At 38.5% G+C, this 23530-nt stretch overlaps 1 protein-coding gene across 6 annotated transcripts; it reads right to left on the bottom strand.

Moving 5' to 3' along the window:
* Positions 1-27: 27 nt before the first annotated feature.
* LOC124162003 (clathrin light chain) lies at positions 28-23522 on the bottom strand. Of its 6 annotated transcripts, XM_046538311.1 has the most exons (9): positions 23414-23522; positions 23207-23341; positions 22994-23089; positions 22681-22725; positions 22393-22428; positions 13293-13397; positions 11175-11286; positions 10156-10167; positions 28-603 (listed from the first exon to the last, which is right to left on the bottom strand). In XM_046538311.1, the coding sequence occupies exons 2-9, from the start codon at positions 23334-23336 to the stop codon at positions 426-428; spliced, it is 714 nt and encodes a 237-aa protein (XP_046394267.1). In that variant the 5' UTR covers positions 23337-23341; positions 23414-23522; the 3' UTR covers positions 28-425. The 6 variants fall into 6 exon arrangements, with proteins under 6 accessions (XP_046394267.1, XP_046394271.1, XP_046394269.1 ...); XM_046538315.1 differs by lacking the exon at positions 22681-22725; XM_046538313.1 differs by lacking the exon at positions 22393-22428.
* Between the last annotated feature and the right edge of the window lie 8 nt (positions 23523-23530).

The following is a 23530-nucleotide window of genomic DNA, read 5'->3' on the forward strand; positions in this document are numbered from 1 at the left end:
ACAATTTCAACATAAAAAATAACACAATTTGTTTTAGAAAGCATTTTATATAATTTAACAAGAAACATTACCAGAGGTAAGTTTCAATTAAAGATACCAATCTGATTTAAATACATACTTTTCAATACATTATAGATACAAAAAAAACTCTACAGTTGTATATGGTACAACTTGAGAAGTATTTACTGAGGTTATTGCAACATATACTTGGAATGCCTTATGTTTTGAATCCAAATAAATAACACTGGTTATAATAATCACTGCATCAAAAGGTCTTCTTAATACCAAAAACAATTATGTATAATGAACATGAGACATTTCACATTCTCACGGTTACAATCAACAAACATTAGAGGTTGCATCTATTCCATTAATGACCACCTTCTTCCACTAACAGGTCACACCCGTGCCAATTGTTCATGAGTTTATGTTTTCACCATTGGTGGGCTTTGCTTCAGCTGTAGGATTATCGAGCGCATCCTCGACACGTCCTTGCTGGACTTGCTTGACTTCGGGTTGAAGTCGCACAGCTTGGCAATCCTCTCCCACTCTGTCCCTGGCTCCATTGCATCAGTCTCGGCCACAAACAGCTTCTCCGCATTCCTTTTAACATGCGCAAATGATCATGCAATCAATCAAACAAGAGTGTACTATGGCCAAATTTAAGTTTGATTTTTACAATAAAATATGCAGGCATGTAACTCAGAAGCAGTATCAGCAACTACCAATAAAACTAACAAACAGCATCACATACAACCACCAACTTACTTAGCTCTTCTACCGATTAAAAAAGAGATGTCAAAAAAAGATAAATAATTCTTATGAATACATATTTGCTAGTCAGCCCTAATGTACATACAGTAAACTCTTGATTTTACGAAGCAGGATTTTACGAAGTTTTCGATTATACGAAGTGATATTGCGGTCCCGGTGAAAAGCCTATGCTAAATACATGGCGCTATTCGATTATACGAAGTTTCGATTTTACGAAATTTTTTGAATTTACGAACCTCGGCTCGGTCCCTAGGAACAAATGGCATTCGTTTATACGAACTACGGCGAAAAATTTGTCAACAAAACTAGTTACGCCGGCGTAAGTAGCTAAAAAATCAGCGCTTCCAACTGTGGTCCATCAAAAGTGCGAAATCGTAAATGATAATGCAACTTTGGAGAGAAATGGGTCGCCAAAAACCTCACTGGGAATTTAGAGGGAGTAGGAGTTCAGTTAAAATATCGCGGCTGACATTATACCCCTATTTACGTGCCTGTTCGTAAACATAGCATCGACAATAATTCGTAGTTTAACATGCCAGGAAGGTCGCGCGGAGTATTTCGTACACCCCTAATTAACCCTTTGCACTGCTGTGAACGTACAACGAAGACTACTTGACTACTTTTCGCCGAAGCACTTCGAAGGGTCCCTAATCCGGGACCCTTTCCTCGACGAGCTCACCCTCGCTGGCCCCTGAAACTGGGCTATTTTTAATGCATTACCTGACGCAATCCTGGGTTTCAAAGGGCAAAGGTGCCATGGGGGGAAAAAGAGTAAAGTGCGTGTTACGGTGGGGCTGTGCGTCAACCTAACGGGCACGGACAAAATAAGCCCGATGTCATTGGGAAATTTGAAAGGCCACGGTGCTACCATGCATGTAAAATTGGAAGCCCTCCCCGTTTTTTACCATGCAAATAAAAACAGCTGGATGACCCGAGAAATTTTCCAGCAAACGGTTATACGTCTACAGAGAAAAATTGCTGGAGAGAACAGCAAAATTGTTTTAATAATGGATAATGCCACCGTTCATAAATACGTGGAGGATCTGATAATTGGCTAATGTTCGAGTCCTCTTTTTACCCGCGAACTCGACTAGCAAGTCCCAGCCCTTGGACCAAGGCATTATCCAATATTTTAAAGTCCTGTACCAGAAGAAGCTTGAGCGGTATTACTTGCGATGGATCGGTATGTATACATTCATCTATTTTGCTCATGTGCGTTTGGATATCGATTTAGATATTTTTATTCATGATTATCATTCTTTCAAATCTATTTGCTACTTTTATAAATGGGAACAGAAATTAATCTCATCCCGAAATGGACGTTGATACATGCAATCCGCGCCATAATATCTTTTCGTGTATATATTGGCCTTTGTGAATGAACAACTTAAATATCTTAAGTATTGGGCTATATTTACCGCCAATTTATATTTCAGGCTTCTCGTAATGAAGACGCACTTCCAAGTCTAACCATGAACTTTCTTCTCACGCGCTTCCCCGTTCTCCCATGCTGGGGTTCTGTCTTTCAAAAGCCTTTGTCCCTTCCCTCTTGCCGCCTTTGGCTGATCTTGCTGACACCCACCTTACGCATCCCAAACCCCTCCTTCCCCAGCATTTCCCATTCACTCCCTCCCTAAGGTGACTGAGCTTGTGTGCGTCGCAAAAAAATACATACGGCCCCCAAAAGTAGACTGAGGCAGAGCTGAAGGCCATTTCCCCACCCTTCTTTGTCCTGCCCCCTTCACCAGTCCTTGTGATGACCACACTTCTTCCTCAAGGCAATCCCCATCCCACTCTTATTCACCCCACCCACTGGGAACGTTCCCCGATTGTGGAGAAGGGCATGGTTCATCTTTACCTGCAACTGGGGGAAGTTATTCACCGGAGAGAGGCGGAAGAAGTATCTTCCACTATCGGGAAAATGGTGCCGCGCTTATATTTGTCTCTCTTCTTCTCAGCTGACTTTTCAATTGAAATTATTTTCTTTGCTCTTTCCACACTATATTTATTTACGATTATGGCGCGACTATTTTTAGTGCTAAAACTAAGAAAATCTTTTCTCTATGTCAATGATCCTTTGCATAACTTTCAATACGGCGGAGAAAGGAACACGAAAACTAAATGAGGTGACGGTACAGGTTTTTGCGTGTCATTTTTTGGGAATTCACGCTAGTGAACCAATACTTAACCACGTTGAGAAATGATAAAACGTCTCTTGTAGGAAAACAATCAATGTGGATAATAACGTTTCTATCTATATTTCTCCGATACTGTAAGATGTTTCTCCTGTCGTTTTCCGGTTGGAACCTTGCTCCTGTCGGCATAAAAGGAGAGAAACATACTATATGAACAGATCACCTCACACCCGGTATGAAGAATACAGTCCTGATGAAGAATTAAGTCTTTTATGGCAACGTCTGCGAAGATGATGGAACACAGTAGTCGGACGGAGAACTCAAACAGAATAGGGAAATTGCATACTTTTTATAAACAGTATGCTGATATACTACAGTAAACACTTAGTACAGCAATATACTTTTTTCCGCTTAAAATTCACTTTATACCCTAGAAAATGACTCCCAAAAGTCGCCCGAGTTTCGCGGGCTAAAAAATACCGCCCCCACTAATCTTTGGCTGTGACGTCATAGTTCAGTACGAGTCCAAGATCCAAGCCCAGTAACTGCAGGTTTGGAAGAGCCACGTTGCGTTTAAAGGAGAACATGGGTGAAATAAGGAAAACATACAAGTGGTGCATTGTTCCTCTGTGCAATAACACCCCAGAAAATAATTTCGTCTGCATTCCCACGGAGGAAATTAGAAGAAAAGCCTCGATGCATGCCGTCTGTCGGGATGAGCGTTTCGGAAAAATAAGAGTATGATAAACCCGTGTGCTATTTGACCGAAGATAACTTTAATATTAATAATATTTCCATATTTCATTGACAGAATAACTTGAAACATATATTGAATAACATTCGATAAATCGGCCGCCGTAGAATAAAAACTCAACTTCCGAACAAAAATCGAGATAGGTGTTTCTCGATGGTTACGATCGTTACGATGGACTCAAATTATTAAGGCACTTGTCAAATTTCAGTTACGGAAGGACATAGAAAATTCCATGATGTTTAAAATCAAGGGAGGAAATATGAAAATATAGAGCAACGTTGATCCTCATGCATTCGAGTGCCAGCCAAGAAGACAGCGTTTTCTTCTACTGTCGGCGTCAAAATGATGTGCCGCTGTACTTTGCAAATTTATATCCTGGCTTCACTACATGCTATAATAATGAACTATACGTCATTTTAAAGGAAATGTTATCCTAAATTCTGATTTATTTTATTACAAAAAAATTGAAAAATGTAGACACACTCAGTGCAATAAATGACTCCGCGCACCGAAAAATTAGCCGTTTTGTCAACTTCATGAACTTTGCAACTCAACCTAAGGAAAACTACTACGTTTACAGCATTAATCTTCCACATTAATTTACACTCATCAGTGCGGATTAATAAAATGGCTTTTGGGTATTTTTCGAACTTATATTTTGTTATAAATTAATGAAAATATTTTAACATTATCTTGTCCCATGGTTTACCCCGAAAGATAAAGGAAGTTGTAGATGGAAAAAGAATGGAATCCAGAGGTGGTCACAAAAAATGAATCGCAGCATTCTTTGATTTTATTCTACGCCGTTGCTTGCTTTTCAAAAAAAAAGTTGAGTCACAAGAGGAATGTTCCGCTGCCTTTGATTTGGAAACTATGGAGATAAGAATGGACATGTGTGGATCAGCAATTTCCATTTAGTTGGTTGTCAGGATAAACCAAGGATCCATTTAAAGGTTGTCAGGCCATCGTATAAAGATAGGACTGATGTGCACCACAGGGGAAATGGTGTGTTTGAGGGAAAGTCAAACCCAAAGTTGCCCAAAGAATGCGCAGTTTTATGTTGCTCTTTCCCCAGTTAAAACCAAATAGAAATTGGATTGGGATGATATTTTCACCACGGGTTCCAGTGATAGTGAGAGTGCAGGTGATCACGGTCATCGTCGAAAGTCATCCCTCTAGGATTTCCGATACGGAATTTTTAAGTGACAACAGATCGCGCAATGACGATGAGCTCGCCTTTAGCGTAGGTTTCAGATATATCGTTAGAAAAGCTCCCAAAATGTATTAAAGACTCTGTTTGGAAAACATGCAGATTTTAATGCTAATTTAGGAAGTATTTCATTTCAAAAGTAACTTATTAACACCTGAAGACGTTGTGTTTATTATATTGATCGAAGTGCGATTGACCGATTCTTTCTGCAGAATAGGAAGTGGCTTCGGGGTTTTTAGTCACAAGATGGTAGATTGTGTTGGAAGTTCGTCTATATTATCGCTACTTAATTGAAACATTGATAGTCTGGCTTCCTCAGAGCTTCCTGTCGCCCTCCAGGCAAGGTATTTTTAAGTTGAAAGTATCATCGACAGCTTCGAGGTGGAAATAAGTTCACCATAAGACTCTACCGGACTGCCAAAAGAATACACATTTCACATGAGTATACGCTTTCGCCAATATTATACGCAAGTCTCACTTTGTTATGAACTATAAAACATTACAGATGCACATCAGCTACCTTTCCATTTCTCGGCATCGACTTTCCGAGCCGACGAAGTCTACAGTTTCACTAAAATACCCTGTTATCATGATGGAATCAGTAACAGGAAGCTTGCTAGGATCAGCGTAAGAATAACCATATGCCTTCATCTTTACGCAATCTATCGCTTTCAATGGAGGAGAAATAGGAAGTCACAATGAACAACTCCGATACGTCTGCACTTCAGTAAATGAATCATAACCACGCCGTCGCATGTATTCAATTATGCAACCCGTGCCGCCGTGCCTCGTACTGAACTATGACGTCACTTTTCTACCAGCCAATCATCGGGCGTTTTCGCTTCTCACTTGAATTTGAAAATTTTCGTGAACTTTGATGCATTAAATATCGCAAACCACGTCATAAAATAATAAAAAAACTTTCACCGAGGTATGCAAACATATATTTTTATATAATTTTGGGGCTATTGATTATATCTGAAATATATGCAAGTTCCCTATTTACTGCAAATATTCGCCAGAAGATAATCACATCCTACGTTATTTATGATCGTAATTGAATCTCAGTGAAAATAGAGCACATTCTGCTGAAAATACGAAGTAACTCGAAATATTAATCTACGAAGGTTATTTTGGAAACGGGCTAAGACCCTTGTTTTTCTTTTTTTCTCGTCACTGAGCGATAGAGGGCGACATAAATGGCGGTTAGGCCGGCTGCCGCTAAAATTCCGTGGGTGTCAGAAACAAATATCTATCTTTTGCATACTTAATAGTAGCTATTGGCTCCTAACCACAAATTTATTACTGTAAATTCTTATAATAAACATTGCAATTCATTATTTGATTACGTTTTCTAAACTGGTCGGGAATTTCTTTAGCGATCGTTGATGTTGAAGTATGAACAAGAAATGGGAATTTTATGGTGGTATAATTATTTAACGATTTTTCACATCATAAATCGATAGCAAAAAGCCTTTTCTATGAGTTATACCGAGAATAACCACCGAAAACATTTAAATAAGACCACTAAAGACAAAAAACGGCGGAAGAAACAAAAGCGAACATTTTTTTCGTGACTTATGAAAAAGGTTTGAATTTACGAAACTCGATTTTACGAAGTGCCAATTTTCCGGTCCCACTGACTTCGTAAAATCAAGAGTTTACTGTATTTACTTCCATAGTCAGCTAAAATTTAATTAGATTTTCTCTTTTCTCTTATCTTGACCTCATTTAATTAATGATTATATAATTATTGAAGTACAGTGAGTCCTCGTTCTACGTCACCCCGTTTAACGTCATTTCGCGATAACGTCACGAAAATTTTGAGACCATCACTCGTTTATCGCACCTTCGCTTCGCGATAACGTCAAGGCTTTTAAATTTCGCGCGAGAAAAAAACGCGAAGCGGCGGGCGTTGCAGGTTATTCGTTTGGTGGGCGGTAATACAGTCAGTCTAAACGAAGTGTAAAACTGTGTGTTTATTGTTAATTGTGATCATGGTTTTAGCAAATTTTCTGCTAAATGAATTCTTAGGCAGGTGGGCAACGTTTTACTTGACATAATGGCTTTCAGGAACCTAAAAAGTGATTTCAAGGAATTTTTCCGTGTAGAACTCGGAGCTTTTGTCGTCACTTTTTTCGGCGTGTTCACAATAATTTTGGTTCCTGTAACTGCGATGATGTATCAGCGATGATGATGCCCAGGCGACGATCGCCCGGGCGACCACCATAGCGAAGCCGAAAAGCAAATGCGGGAAGATACAAAAATGGAGAAGGATTTACGTCAGTGCTGCTATTGTCGTCGATGAAGACAGGTACTCGTATTTATGCCATAGTTTGGCATTCCCATTGTAAAAAATGCCCCCTATATGATACGCTAAAATTTTTTTGCGTAGGAATTGTGAGGTCTACGAGCCTATATTCACTTTTTACATTGTTTCTTATGGGATATTATGCTTCAATTAACGTCATTTCTTTTATCGTCACATTTTTCAGGAACGGTAAGTGACGTTAAACGAAGACTCACTGTACATATAGGTCAAACATGTGTGCAAAAACAAAGTGGTTAATAAATATGTGCAAAACTAACTGATGAAGGTTTTAAATAAACTGAAATGTTGGCTAACAACTTCTTTGCATTATATATGACCTATACTCCAAGAATTATTCAATCTAAAACTTAATGACTTCCTTGTTCACAAAATATAAATTAGAAGGTACAACCTAGCAATTTTCATGACCATTTACCTAATTTAAAAAGTTAAGATGCAAATAAAATAATAGGGTAGTTTCCTTCATCAAAGAAAACGAAAGGCATTGATTGCGATTTGTTACCCACCATCAGTGTATTCATAACATAAAAATTATTTGGTTGTAGAAATACCAGTTTAGACTAATAGCAAGGGTCAATTTTATCCTCATTTGAAAAAGGCCAGATTGGCGCCCATGCGATCCCACTCCACGTGACGTCACAGGGACCTAGTTTCTACACAAGTAGATAGGAGTTTTATATCATCTGAGATTACCAATGCATGCATGAGGCACAGAGCTCAGGCAAACATGTCTTAATAATCACTTATTAAAACTGGCTAAGGTCGGAAAGTTTTCTTCGTTTGATAAGGTATTATTAATCCTTATCTAAGCCAAGCGCTACCAGCTAGCATGGTACTCTGCTACCTGCTAGCGTCCTGTGTTGTATCAGCGCTCAAAGCCTCACCCCAAGGTCACCTCACTTGCAGCAGCGGGAACCGAGAACGACGTCATATGGAGTTTTCCCGGCATTCATACTTACCAGTCGCATTTTCGCGCGCTTGAAAATTTCCACTTTTCATTTAATCGCGAAAAATAGATATCGTTATTTAAAAATCTAAAAGCCTGAAATACGTACTCCAGGAGTAATAATCTTTTGATTTAGGCAATAAAAAAATAATAGGAATCCACCCTATTAGCTCTCATTTCAGCAAGCTTTTATGAACATGCATCCATTTGATTTAAAATTAATTCAAATAACAGGATTCTGGAAACAATTACAAATACATACCTCCACTAGCATATAAAATGATATATCATCTATTAGATATCGACACCTTCTCATACTCTACTAATACCATCATCTGATATACCATCTATCGAGTACTAAGTCTACTATAGTTATATATAAATAGAATTAATTTTAGCCAAATCCCTATTAAAATAAATGGCAAGAATTTGAAAAAGGGGAATTGAAGATAAGAAAATGGTTATGTTAGGATGGAAATCTCATTACATTGTATGCTGCATTAGCTATATTCATACCATCTAAATCAAGTAGCTGATTAAATATTCTAGCCAGGATATATCTTCAAAATAACTTTCTTTGGAATTTTATTGTACACTTTCACATTATCAATATCTTTATGAGTAGCAACAATTGCTGCATCTGGTACACCACCACAATCAAATTTCCTACTTTGATAAGATAATAATCTAGGAGTTAAACAACGAGACTCACGATATTTTGTTAAATCAATACCTTCAACACTTTCACCAGGAGTAACTCTACTTTTTACAAACTTTGTTATTTCAGGAGTGGTTAAACTTTTATCAAACTCATATTTCACTGCAAAAACGCGAATATTGTCATACACAACTAAACAGTTATTAATTAACCAACGATTCCATGTGTTGCATCATGCAGAAATGATGGGAAATTGAAAGGATCCTCAATTAATGGAGGAATGAGGGAAATACAAGGTGAATTGAAGCTATGAAAATGGATAATTTAGGAAAGAAAACTTAAAATGTGTTCAGTGTTAGCTGTATTTATACCACAACACGCACTTGCTGATAAAGAAACACAAATGATGCAAAATTACAAGTATCCTCAATCAAGGGAAAACCTTTGTCATTTGGCTCTGATGATTGTGATTATTTATCCAAATTGGGTGATTACCAGCATTCATTACATACAACAGGCTACGCATTCACAAAAATTGGACCGCAATTAACTTCTTGTGAGCAGTTTAACATCTACAGACTATCAGATTGGGGTCACCCAGCTTGTGTGCAGAGTCTATAAGTGACAAGAGCCTTAAAAGAGAATTGGGTTATTTCCACTATAACTAAATGCCAATATGTAAAAAAGGAGCGTATTTCATCATAGATATTAAAATAAAATCATTCACTTTTCAGACATAAACATACAATTAGGCAGGCCAGACACATAAAAAAAATGATTCAATGAATACATACATAATGAATGAAGAAATAACACATGCACGAAGAATAACAAGATTGCTGAAAATGTATCAATACAACATTCTGTATAATCAGTGCTGTAGTTGGGCTGGTACGGCTTACCCCTTAAAATCCACTCTTTATTAGCATACCAGTTAAACTACCTTCTTAAATCTGTAAAAAACAGCCCTACTGTAAATTGTCCAATTGATTTCAGAAAGAAAAATCGGAAATGATTATTTACTTGTTAAGAGTTATCTCGTGGTACAACTTGGAACTAATGTAAGAGTTAGAGTTCCACATTCAATCGCGGCCGGATGTATAATACATGTTCAGCAGTAGGCAATTTTTGGTAAGTACCACCTAATTTTTTTTCCGAACGACAGCACTGTGTATAATCCATAATTCCTAAATTAACTACATTACACCATACTGGCTACAGAAATAAGAGCATATAATGAGTACACTTGGCAAAAATTTCTGCTGAAATACTGATATGTATTTACTTAATAGTACCTCAATGTCATGCATTTTTCAACTAATTCAAGTGAGAAAATGGTAACTTACTTGGCCGATTCTCTGAAAGCATTAAAAGATGAAATTGCTATTAGCTACATTAACATTTTTGAAAAAGGAGCCGCTGAGGCAAGATGGGATCTTTGATGGAGTAGTGGTGTATGTCTCACTATTACTGACACTAAGTCAATCACGTGATAAATACAGAGAATTGAAGTCAATGGTGACAATCACTGATTTAGTCCACTCACTCACTTGATTCGCTTATATTAATTGTACAATATCAGGGTTGCAAATTTCAATTCATTGACTTCTCCCTCGCAAAAATCTTTAATTCCTCTATAATTCCTTACATTCTCCTTTTGATTATTACATTAACGTTTTTAAGGGCAAGGGTCTAAAAAAGTTCGTCAATAAATGGATTTGAATTTTTTTACAATTCATTTCTTAACAACCAACACGGGACAACATTAACTTGTAAACTCAGCTCAGTCTAATAAAAATCAATATTAAGTTTCCAATTTAACTTTAAGACTCATCAAAAAAAGTCATTTTTCAGTTAGTTATTCAGAGTAGCTCATGTTACTGCCAAATTTAAAGCGAGGGCAACAAAGCAAAAGTGAAAATGGAGCTGAGAAACATGGAGCGTGTACATTTCTATTCATGATCATCTGGACCCTAACTTGGGCCTGGAGAGGGGTCTCTTAATAAACTGCATGACAGGTTCTTTGATGGTGAAGAGTGGCGTGACTATGTGGGGGGGGGGGGGAAGGGGATGGATCACCCCCCCAAAGCCTCAGAGAAATAAAAAAATATTTAAAACTATCATCTAGTTTTGACACATAATAACTGCAATTGTTCAAAGTTAAATTTTAAATGCAAAAATGATGTAAAATGTATTACTAGGCATGTAATATTTCAAGCATTTTCCCGGACCTCCCGTTGTTAGGGGGGAGGTCGCCCCCAAGGCCCTCCCATTCCCCCCAAAGCATATTCCTAGTTAGGCCACTGGTGGTGAACATGGGTAAAATGCATGTAGTGAATTAATAGCGACTGTCAACAAGACGCACCTGTTAGCAGCCTTTGTCTTTGAGATGGTCTCCTCATGGTGGCGATACCAATCCTCCAACTCCTTCTTGGCCACCTCCCTCCACTCCTCACGCTTCTTCTCCTCATTGGCATCTAAAAAGAAGTAGAAATATTCACATTTAGACACTCTGGACAAAAGTAACCCCAAGAACAAGGAATATATGAATTAAGAAATACCTTATCAATTAGATTCTGAGGGAGGAAATAAATTTCACATCGATTTGTTAACACTGACCATGATTTCACTAAATCATTGGCCAAGTAAACATTTTTACATGCCAATTCCTTAAATACTGGAGGATCAGAGAGGAGGAAGAGTTTTAGGGGTGGGAAGGGGAAGACTAGAAGTGAGCGGTTCCAGTTACAGTTGGGAGGGGGAATGGGAGGGATTAAAAATTGTGTCTTCCGGATAATAAAAATCAGATCCAAATTCAATGAAAAAACTCTGCTCTCAATCTGGCATTTTACATTAATGCCTAACAGGAAGAAACATCAAAGAAGAAGAAGTAAAAATATCTGATTCTCATTTTGAATACGTACCACAATGCTTTTTGTTGTTTCACTTTCATAGGCCCAGCACTCAAGGAGCAATTATTTTATGACGACAGTTGGAAACCAGTTGTGTCTGCAACCAGCTCCCAACTGAAACAAAACTTCTTTCCGCACACTGACAAAGGGCTGGTAGTGAATCAGTTGCGTCTATTACGCAATCAGTGGAATGTTTATTTAGTGCGGTACGTGCTGTTTTTAAGGCATTGGCTTGGCTATGTGTGCTTACCTTGTCAGACTCAGATGGAGAAGACATTGTTAACTATTATCAAAACCAAAGACGATACATAGTTTCTAGTTGTAAAAAACTTCATGCTTCTCCACTGCCCCAATGATCTTCATGTTGAGTTTTCGATCTCTCATGTTGAGATTGACACCATACAGCCATCAAAAGACCAGCGAAACACAACGCAGTCTCGTGCAACTAAAGTCTACAAAGCAACTCCAACCAAAGGCCCACAGTGGTATTGACAGGTTTCAGACTGGTTTGAAATCGTCAAAAACTAGACATGTTGTGTGCACCTCCCAACTCAAATACATTGTCAAGGTCACAAAACAGTCGTGCAGTCAACTGGTTTGCAATGGGGAACATGCACAATTTTTTCAAAGTACTAGAATAAGAAGGTCCATACCTCAAATATACTCGCCGAAATTTTCGCGGATGAACAATGTTTTATAGCTGAGTTATGAGTCTATGAAAATTAATCTTCATCGGCTGCTTGAAAACACGACATAATCGGAGCGTGACGTCACGGCAAGGTATCCACTGATGACAGATTGAGGAAGTGGATAGAAAATCCGTCTATGCAGGTGTTAAAATGCAAATTTGGCAAAAATAATTGCTGTTTCAATGTCAAATAGCACATTGTTGCCAAAGCGCTACTGAAACAAATGATGGGGATTGTTTGGTGAGATTTGGAAGCTATCACTATTTTTCAGAAAATCAGCTGCCATAAGGGAGTCGACCAAAAGTAAACTGTCGTATGTATTGTGCTTTCTTAAATCCCTCTTAAGTCAACTTGTCCTTTGAGGAACTTCTACAAAGCTCGTTGATGATTTTTACTCCGATATATTGCAATCAAGACTCTGCCCTTCTACTCTCTTAGCAAAGTGAATGGTGTACTGTGCGATGACATCAGAAGGCGTTTCAGGTCACGTGACATCAAGCGATATTCGAGCCCTTTTAATAAGCATTTAATGATGTTTGTGGAGGACTAGGAGAGTTTTGAGTTACATATTTGGACTCGTGAGAAAATTGTCTATTCAATGAGACTTACTATGTAGCATGATGAGCAAATTTCATGCATGTTCCCCATCGCACTTTGTTGCACCGTGTGGGCTGAGCCTCTTATGACAATTTGTTACTAATGCGACAAATGTATTTTACAATGGCTGAAAAATTTTATCCCGAGTAGTCAGTTACCTATGAATTAAACTGATTTCCATAGACTGGCCTGGTGTAAAATCCAGGAGGAATTTTCCCAAGCTAACCTTGGGTAAAGCCAGATATGTATCTTCCATCAAAAGTGCCACCCACATGGAGAACTCACCTTTTTGTTCAAGACGCTCCTTCTGCTCCTCCCTCCACTTCTTGATCTTCTCGGGCTCCTCTCGAATGACATTCTTCACTGGGGCAGACACAGGAGGCTGGAACTCTGGAATACAAACACCAGATTAACCTTCTAAAAGGTACAATTAGGTTAAATATTCAAGCCTCTTGCGGCAGCATAGGAAGTATGACTAGATGAAGAGGATGTAACTCCTATCGGTACCAGTGCAAAAGGATTCCTATGACTTATTGACAATATTTTATGAATATGCTATGATGATTTTCAGCTACAACTACTGCTAGGACTACCAAAAATAACAGATTAAGACCACCAAAGAATTATCACAATACAGGATTAAGACTTGTATGATTTTTTGAGGACTTAAAACACATAAGGGAAGAATAACCATGGCCTAAAGATAAAATACAATGAGAAAGACTTCATTAAGACATGGAGCTAAGAGCAGAAAATACCTCCATAGACAACACCCAAGAAAAATATAACATACATACAACATAATAAATTACAGAGAGTAAATAATATAAAAACATCTTAGAAGTAGTCACTAGAGGGATTGTGAAAACAGAAGAATAATTCTAATTAATTGATTTCAAACTACATAGAAGGCCAAATGGGAAAATATTAAATAGCACACCTCACAACAAATAACCAGATAATGTAAGTGGTACGCTTGGGAATCAACAATGCCTGGATCCAGGGTTCACTTGGCCCAATGACTCAGTTTTCTTTTCAATCCATTATATTGCTCATTTCACAATACATACATAATTAATCAAATGCAAATCAAATTTCCTAAGTATTACAAATGACTTGTAACACTACTGTAGCCCGTTTTGTGCATTATCTTGCACTTAGATAATACCATTCATTACAGACAAGAGCTAAAAAAATGACATAAGTGGAACACATTAAATAAATTAAGTGAGAGACAGGCGATCCAACAAAAATTGTGCCACCACTATTTTGTACAAAAAACTGGTTTTCTTTCTCATGGCATGTTTTTTTTCTAAGATCAAACTGAAGATAAGGATCACAGCCAACATAAGAGATACCTTTCATTCCTTGAAAGTAAAATTAAATACATATAATCGCAGCAAGTATAATTTAATAATTTTGGTTGTGTTGGTAACCAGAATAGAGGTGCAAAAAATTTCGTGCATTGCAATATTCTATTTAATTGTATCGCTGAACTTCACTCTATCTTCCCTTTAGGCTTTGTACATTCTCTCACATAATGGGAAGTGCTTTAAACTAAGTCTAGTTCAGTATACTAATTATATGGAATGGAAAATAAAAAATAATCCTTAAAATTCACTGGAGTGCACCTCTACTTTCAAGTATCGATTAAGAAGTGTAACACATGATCGATAACCATTGTAATGCAATAAAGGTTCTTTATGGAAAAGATTATGCAAGCACAATCAAGCTTTCAAACATGACAGTTTTCCATAGTCACAAATATATTCATGTTTAAAACAAAATAAAATATAAAAATGGATAAACAACCATAAGGGTTTTCCTAATATTAGACATGAAATTATTATTCAATTCCCTGACATACATACATACCCATACTTTGGAAAGGAAATGAATTTGTCATGGTCAATAAATTTTGGTAATCATTAGCTTAACAATTCTAAAACAGATTGCAAATGCACACATGTTGCAACTCCATATATGGGGCCAGCAAGGAACTAAAACGAATTTCCATCTTAGCTTCACCTCTCCCTTAATAAGTTAACTTAAGTGCAGCACTCACAAGCTTTTTATCCATCAAGAATTATGCATTAGACATTAATCAAATTCACAAATACTGACTTAAACAATTATTAAGGAATGAAAATAAATTTGACCTATTCATGAATTCCAAGGCAGAGGTAATGTGACTTAGTGGTGGGCTACCGATTGATGATTCCATCTAGGTGAAGTATTGGGAAACCAAAAACAAAACGGCTCATTGTGCAAGGTAGCTAAGGGAAAGGAACTAATTCCCTGATTACTGGGAAGTTAGATGTGTGAGGCTTAGCCTGGATTAAACTATAATCACACCTTTCAAAACCCACCTAAGGGTTAAAGCACCATGTGAGTGATTAAATAAGGGCAAAAACTGTAGAAACAGATGGTCAAAGGTTATTTACATGACGTTTCTCTTATGAATATGGTCAAAATTTTGCTTTCAAAATGAATGTAGACACATTCCTGCGAAGGTTTCCATGACACAGATGAGTGAAGTTTTCCGAATGCTCCAACCATGTTTGTCTGTTGCCAGTGACAGCAGTTTTGAAAGCCATCTGCTTTTGCATCAGGTCTAAGGTAAGAAGCTCATTACTTCACTGCCTCGTATCATGCTTACCGTTGTTCTGCTGAATACTGATTGGATAACACCCTTATGCCAAAAATATTGGTAAGTAGAGCTGCTTCTATCCAAGGCAGATTACAGAAGCCTTTGAAATAAACAAGATAGAAAACTTAAACAGAGACCAGCCTACCCAATCAGCATCATGTGGAAGAGTGTGCTCACCAATCGGCACTCAACAGAACGATGGAATGCACTATAAAAGGCAGCAAAATTACAAGCTTCTCACCTTCAACCTGAGGACGATAGCAGGATGGCTTTCGAAACTGTCAACAGAAAAATGTAGCTGGGATACCTGGAAAACTTCTCAGAATGTAGACAGAATTCACCACTTCCACCTCTTTGCTGGCTACTTCTTAGAAAGACATTATCTTGAGCTAGAAATAGGGTTGAAAAGTTACACTTGTAGTGTCCTAAGGTTGGCAGCCATGATGTTGGTCGATTGTTGGGGTTGCTGGGAACAAGGTTGTTGTATGTGAGTGAGACAATAAAGATGGCGATAAGTAAGGCGTGCTTGTTTTAATGATTCTTTGTCCAAGTTAGGACAGTACATTTGGCGACGAGGATAAATTTCCGTTCAATGGAAGGACTCCTTAGTTTCGCGTAAACTGTGGGTTTGTCGCGATATTCGAAAACTTTAGAACGCGTTCCGTCAACGGGAGTCCGGATTGGAAATGGCAGCCAGCGGCCTTGAATACGAAAGGTTTAATCCCTTCGGCGACGTTTCGACATTAGGCGTTCGTTGGAGAAGGTGGTTAAGGGGATTCGAGCTGATGGCAGAGTCGAAGAATGTTTCCGCTGCAGCGAGAAAACGGGCTATGCTGTTACATTATGCGGGACCGGAGGTGCAAGATATTTATTTTGCACTCCCAGCGGACTATGCCGAGTCTTCTCCTGACGGTGTCGCGGGAACGGTTGCATCACCGGGAAGACCGGAGGATGAGTATGCCAAAGCGGTCAAAATCCTGAACAGACATTTTGATGCGGAGGTAAACACGCCCTACGAACGTTACAAGTTCGCTCAGATAAGCCAAGGTGATACTGAGACAGTAGATGAATTCGTGATTAGGCTGAGACAGCAGATACAAAATACGGGTTGGCAGGGGAAGCAAGCAGAGGAAGCTGTCCGGGACCAGCTCGTTGCAAAGTGTTGTTCCAGTGAACTTCGAGTTAAACTTCTCACGGAAGCCTCAGATTTGACATTGACCAAGGCAATGGACATCGCGCGCCGGTGGGAGCTGACTGCTAGGCAATCGAGACAAATGTCTTCAGAAGTGGCGGTGAATGCAATGCACACGGCGAATAAACAGTGGTCACGTAACTCAGGTAAACGTAAGACGTCAAAGAAAGGCGAGTGTTATCGTTGTGGTTTGACAGGACATTACGCAAATGACAAAGAGTGTCCAGCGAAGGAAAAGAAATGTAATAAATGTGGTCTTATTGGGCATTTCTCAAAGTGTTGCAAAACAAAAGCAAGCAAAATAAAGTCTAGGGCAGCGAGTCCCTCAAAGAGAAAAGTGAGGAATATAAGTTGTGACAACGAAAGTGATTCTGAAAGCTCTGGTAGTGGAGTAAAGGGTGGTTATACGTTTAGTGCTAAAGGTGGTTCTAAAGTTAATCATGATTTGTTAAAAGTTAAAATTGGGTCAGTGCCAACTGACGTCCTAATTGATTCAGGAGCTACTGTTAATGTGATTGACAAAGAGGAATGGGAAAGACTGAAATCTGAGAAAGTAAAGTGTATCTCATATTTAACTAATCAAAGATTGTATGTGTATGGTTCTGATAAACCTGTGACTGTGTTGGGTGCTTTTAAGGCTGATGTATCGGTGCTTGATAGAATAGTGCCTAAGGTTGAATTCCTGGTTATGGATGGTAAGGCGATTTCAATCTTGAGTAAAAATACTTCTATTGATCTAGGACTTTTGAAGGTGGGAATAGACGCCCAAGTCAGGTCAGTGGGGTCATTTTTGGAAAAAAAGTATGAAAGTGTCTTTACCGGCATTGGGAAATTGAAAGATTATAGCATTAAAATCCCAATAAACACTAATGTTAACCCAGTAGCGCAGCCGGTACGGAGAATGCCGTATCAGCTAAGAGAAGTTGAAAGGAAATTAATCCAAGATTTGTTAGACAAGGACATTATAGAAGAGGTAGATGGTCCCACACCTTGGGTATCTCCAATCCAAATAGTGCCGAAGAAATCAAATGAATGGCGCCTGGTGGTAGATATGCGCCGGGTAAATGAGGCAATTACAAGAGAACGTCAGCCAATGCCTACGATTGAGGGACTACTTAATGAGCTAAGAGGAGGAGTAGTTTTTTCAAAGTTGGATCTCACTTGGGGATATCACCAAATTCTGCTAGACGAAAGCTCTCGGGCAATCACCACATTTTGTACCAGTGTTGGTCTGTTTAGATATAAAAGATTAATGTTTGGTCTGAATTGCGCTCCTGAATTGTACCACAAAATTATGTCACAAGTGTTGCAAAAATGTGAAGGGGTATGTCATTTTTTAGACGATATGGTGGTATTTGGGAAGTCTCAAGCTGAACATGATTGCAGACTAGAAAGGGTTTTACAAACTTTTAAAGAAAAGGGTTTGACATTGAATAAAGGAAAATGCAGGTTCAATGCAAAAGAAATAGAATTTTTGGGACATAACATATCTGCAGATGGTTTTAGCCCCACAGAGAGTAATGTGCAAGCTGTCAAAGAATTTAGAGCCCCTGAGAATGTATCGGAGGTAAGAAGTTTTTTAGGATTGACAAATTTTGTGTCAAAGTTCATCAATAACTATTCTTCGGTGACAGAACCTCTCCGGTATCTCACTAGAAAGGGTGTTAATTTCACATGGGGAAAGGAACAAGCGGAAGCTTTTGCAAAATTAAAAGAATTAATCAGTGGCACTCTTGTGTTAGACTTCTATGACATGACAGCACCTTTGCAGGTAATCGTCGATGCTAGCCCAGTGGGATTGGGAGCAGTAATGGTGCAATTGAAACCAGAAGGCCCTAGAGTGGTCAGATATATAAGTAAAGCTCTAACAGACGTAGAGAAAAGGTACTCTCAAACGGAGAAAGAAGCTCTTGCGATAGTGTGGGCATGTGAAAAGCTTCACCTCTATCTGTATGGTAGGGAGTTTGAGCTAATAACAGATCATCGACCCTTGGAAATTATTTATGGACCTAAGTCAAGACCTAGTGCCAGAATAGAAAGATGGGTTTTGCGGCTTCAGGCTTATAGCTACAAAGTAAAATATAGGCCGGGAAAAAGTAATATAGCTGACTGTTTGTCAAGGTTATTATGCATACGAGATGAGCCAAAGTCTAAAACAGATAGTGACGAAAGGGTGGTGATGTGCTTAGTAGAGGCATCAATCCCAAATGCTATGTCCTTACAACAAATTCAAAAGGCTTCTGAGCAGGACAGCGAATTGAAACTGATAAGAAATTGTCTCCAAAGCGACAATTGGCCTCAAGAATTAAGATTTTATGAGCTTATCAAACATGAATTGTGTGAAATCAATCACTTGTTAATTAGGGGGACAAGAATAGTATTACCAAAAACTCTCCAGGAGCATGCAATGGTATTAGCTCACGAGGGTCATATGGGGGTTGTTAGTATGAAGCAAATTTTAAGAACCAAGGTTTGGTGGAAAAATATGCTAAGGGATGTTGAAAAGTGGTGTAGGTCCTGTCATGAATGTCAGTTAGTGGCTAGGAGTGACCCGCCAGAACCAATGGTACGATCTGAATTGCCAAGTCGACCATGGGAAGATATTAGTTTGGATTTTCTGGGCCCCTTGCCATCAGGTGACAATTTGTTGGTAGTGTTAGATTTGTACAGTCGATATTTGGAGGTGGAAATAATGAAGTCCATCACTGCTGAAAAACTAATATCTAAATTAAAAGTTTTGTTTGCACGGTATGGTTTGCCAAAGTCAGTGTTATCAGATAATGGACCATCATTTAAAGATACAGGTTTTCAAAAGTTTCTGAAAGATTTAAATATTATCCATCATTTTGCTACACCATATTGGCCTCAGGCAAATGGAGCGGTAGAACGCCAAAATCGAAACATTATGAAAAGGTTAAGGATTGCTGGTGCATCAAAGAAACGCTGGAAAGAGGAACTTCTGATATACCTATCCTCATATCGAGCCACTCCCCACTCAGTAACAGGTTGCCCACCAGCAGAGTTGTTCTTTGGACGCAAAATTAGGTCAAAAATTCCAGATTTACAGTTATCTACACAGGAGAATCAGGTGTTAGATGAGGAAATTAGGGACAGGGAGGTAATGTTGAAGGATAAAGGTAAATTGTATGCAGATTTAAACCGTCATGCAAAGCCTAGTCTTGTGGAACCAGGTGATGTGGTGTTAATGAAACAAGCTAGAGAAAACAAACTATCCACTCCTTTTAGACAGGATCCTCTGACTGTTATAGAACGTCAAGGAAATTCAGTGTTGATTTCGGACAATCTAGGGAAAACTTATAGAAGGAATACTTCTCATGTTAAACCATATGTTCAGAGGGAAAGGGAGAATGGGAGCAAAGAAGAGAACTACAATGAAATAACACCAAGGGAAGAGATAGTAGATGTGGGAAGGTGTTTACAGCCTAGTCCTGTGAAGGCTAGAAACAATGAAGGGAAAACAGGAGAGTTGAGGAGGTCAACGAGAGAACATAATAAACCTAGTTATTTACAGGATTATATTATGTAGATCACTGAAATGTATTCAATACTTAATATGTCTTCAATATTTAACATGTATTCACTATTTAATGTGTTCATTATTAATTCATTATTCAACAAATGCCCAGTTTGTAAAAGACTTTCATTTATGTAGACTGAAGAATTTTATTTAGTTGAAAAGTGCATTGTTGTAACATGTATAAGGATTTGTTTGTTTTGTTCACGTCATTATATTTATGCAAGGGAAAGAATGTCTCTGAAAGGAGAAAAGGGATGTAGTGTCCTAAGGTTGGCAGCCATGATGTTGGTCGATTGTTGGGGTTGCTGGGAACAAGGTTGTTGTATGTGAGTGAGACAATAAAGATGGCGATAAGTAAGGCGTGCTTGTTTTAATGATTCTTTGTCCAAGTTAGGACAGTACAACACTACTTCTTCAATTAATGGCTCTTAACTTCCCTACCAGAATCTTATTACAAACCCAACTTTCAGTCACTTAACGATGGCATAATTTTACAGAACTGTGAATGGCAACATGGACATTAAGATGCGAACTCTTTCAAGGAATGCCTCCCAACTGAAGAAAGATAGCTCAATGGGATGACAGTAGCCTAGGCCGGTTTAAGTGGTAAGCAAAGTATGGGGCTGCATAGGGTGCCAAGCAAAAATGGGTGCCTAAGCACTCAGTCCAATTTTCAGTATTTATAAAAAAGGATATTAAAGACTGAGGGTTTGATTTGAGGTTTGGTCGTTCGCATACACTAAAAAGTCTAGAACCGACCCTGACGGTAGCCCATCTTTGAGTGAAGCCAAACATTGATTAAGGCCACCACCTTGCCAGATTAAGCCACCTATGAGGGACTTTTGAACAGAGTGCTACATTTTAATAAAGATTCATGCCACTGAGAAGCTCTTCTAGTCACTCAACAAAATCAGAGTTCCTATGGTATTTGGAGGGGGCGACTGACAGCTAGGTCATTTGCACCATGAGGGAAGGGGTAGAGAAACCGGCATTGGCATTAGCCTGCTGTCAACGAAAGGTGCCAAGGGGACCACGGCTTAACGTCCCATGCGACGGACAGAGTGTTGCGCTTGAAATGTCTTCCACACAACACTCAAGCAGGGATCGGGCAGTCTCTGAAAATTCTCTGCCACTGCCGGGATATGAACCTGAGCACGCCGGGTGGGAGGCCAACACTCTAGCCACCAACCCGATCCCCTCAGAGTTCCTGTAGTGGTCCAACCTATAGATTGAGCGTAGTAAGTTGACAGAACTATCAAGAAATTTAACTCCCATTTGAACGAATGTTCTGTGGGTTTCCTTGAAATGGAAGAGTTATTACTGAATGCAAATGCTGTTTATAGAAACAGAACATGGATAGTTCCAAAGGCATGCCATGCATTTGTTTGCCGTTAGTTTTCATCAGAAATTTGGTATGATATGGAAAAGTCATCAGATCCATTTGGTCATTTAACTAAATGCTTCAATACAAAGAAAATGGCTAGCTAACATCAACAGTCCTGTGCAACTTAATGATTATTTTAAATTGAGATCAACAATTTCTTTGAGGCAGCATCTCCATTGTCATATTATATCCATACTTTGAACAAGAATAGTGAGATGTTTGATTCCTCAAAATGATGAAATTAAACTCATTTGGACACAGTAAAACATACATCACCATTATTAATAAGTTTAGGCAATGAAGAATTATTCATCTATTGAAGTAAAAAAATCCTCAAAATATCAAAAGTATTAACTATTTTCATACAACATCTTGACATGATGTGCGATATGATCACAAGAGTCTACATCTCAGCAGCACTAACATCCACCATGCGCACATAAACTGTACCATCAAGCTTGCTTGACACCTACGATCTCGTTTTAACAAGCTTGTAAAAAGTAAGAATCTAGTGAATATAGCTAAACCAGGTTACAGTGAATTATGATGGATATTATACGTTTACAATATGATAGTGACAGGTAAAATAGATTAGAGAAAATAGGACTAAACCCCACTTACTCGGTTGATTAACAGCTGTGTCAGTTCCAAGAGCAGCTTGGACAAAAAGGAACAATATTAAAAAAGTAAACTTCCACCCACTCGCATTGAACACGATACAGTCAATAAAAAAATAGTCTACCAACAAGGAGACACTACTTTAAGTTTCTTCTAACGACTGTTAAGTACAGAGAACATTGAAAAATAACTCACATCAAGACCATAACACAAACGACAATTAAGTCATACTGGGAAGTCGAACTTTCGAAACACACAGCTATTCAACAAGGCAAGAGACCAACAACTTACCATCATCATTTTCTGAGAGGCCAGATTCCTCAGGCACGGCATTTTCTGAAGAAACAATAATCCATAATATTAAGCCACAAAAACAGGCTGGCAAATTAAAACAATACAAACGAAGGCCAAGGCCAAACTTAGAGTAAAAACATGCCAGTTCAATTAAAACTTGTCATGCTATATAAAAAAATTAAAATGAAATTCGAACTCAAGTTTTCTTCCCCAAGGAGATCATTGAATGACCGCCATCATATATGGTATGCAATTCTACACGCACATATGAGCCCCACCAAGCTCCACGAACACCCGACAGGAATCTTACCTCCACCCATCCCCATTTGATCGAAACCATCTTGCTGCCCAAATCCGTCAATCATCTCAAAACTGCCAGTATGATCCGTTTGAAGAGGCGTGTCTCCTGTAGCAGAGATATCATTTTATATACTTCGTTCACATTCTGTTACCAACTTAATAAATATTTCTCTCCCTTCATGTTTAAATCAATAGTTCTAATTGTAAATCAAAGAGCATTTACCATTGGCGGCAGGGACGGGTGTAGGATTTAGTTCATCTTCTAATCCTGCAAGTTGATCTTGTTCACGGGCAAGGAACTCTGCAGCTGGGTCAACCTCCGGTTGATCGAAATTATCGCCGAAACCATCCATTATTCCTGAAATATGGATATTATTATCAATTCTTATATTATTGGTATATAATGTATCAAACTGGGCATCAAAAATACCTGATTTAAACTTTACAGCGGAAAATCGAACTCGGATGACGTTCACCACGGATTACTTGAGTAACTCCCCTTCGCAATGAAGTTCCACAAAGATGTGAAATTAACAGTCAGCTTCCT

This window comes from Ischnura elegans, chromosome 7, assembly GCF_921293095.1.
Source record: "Ischnura elegans chromosome 7, ioIscEleg1.1, whole genome shotgun sequence".
Taxonomy (NCBI): Eukaryota; Metazoa; Arthropoda; class Insecta; order Odonata; family Coenagrionidae; genus Ischnura; species Ischnura elegans.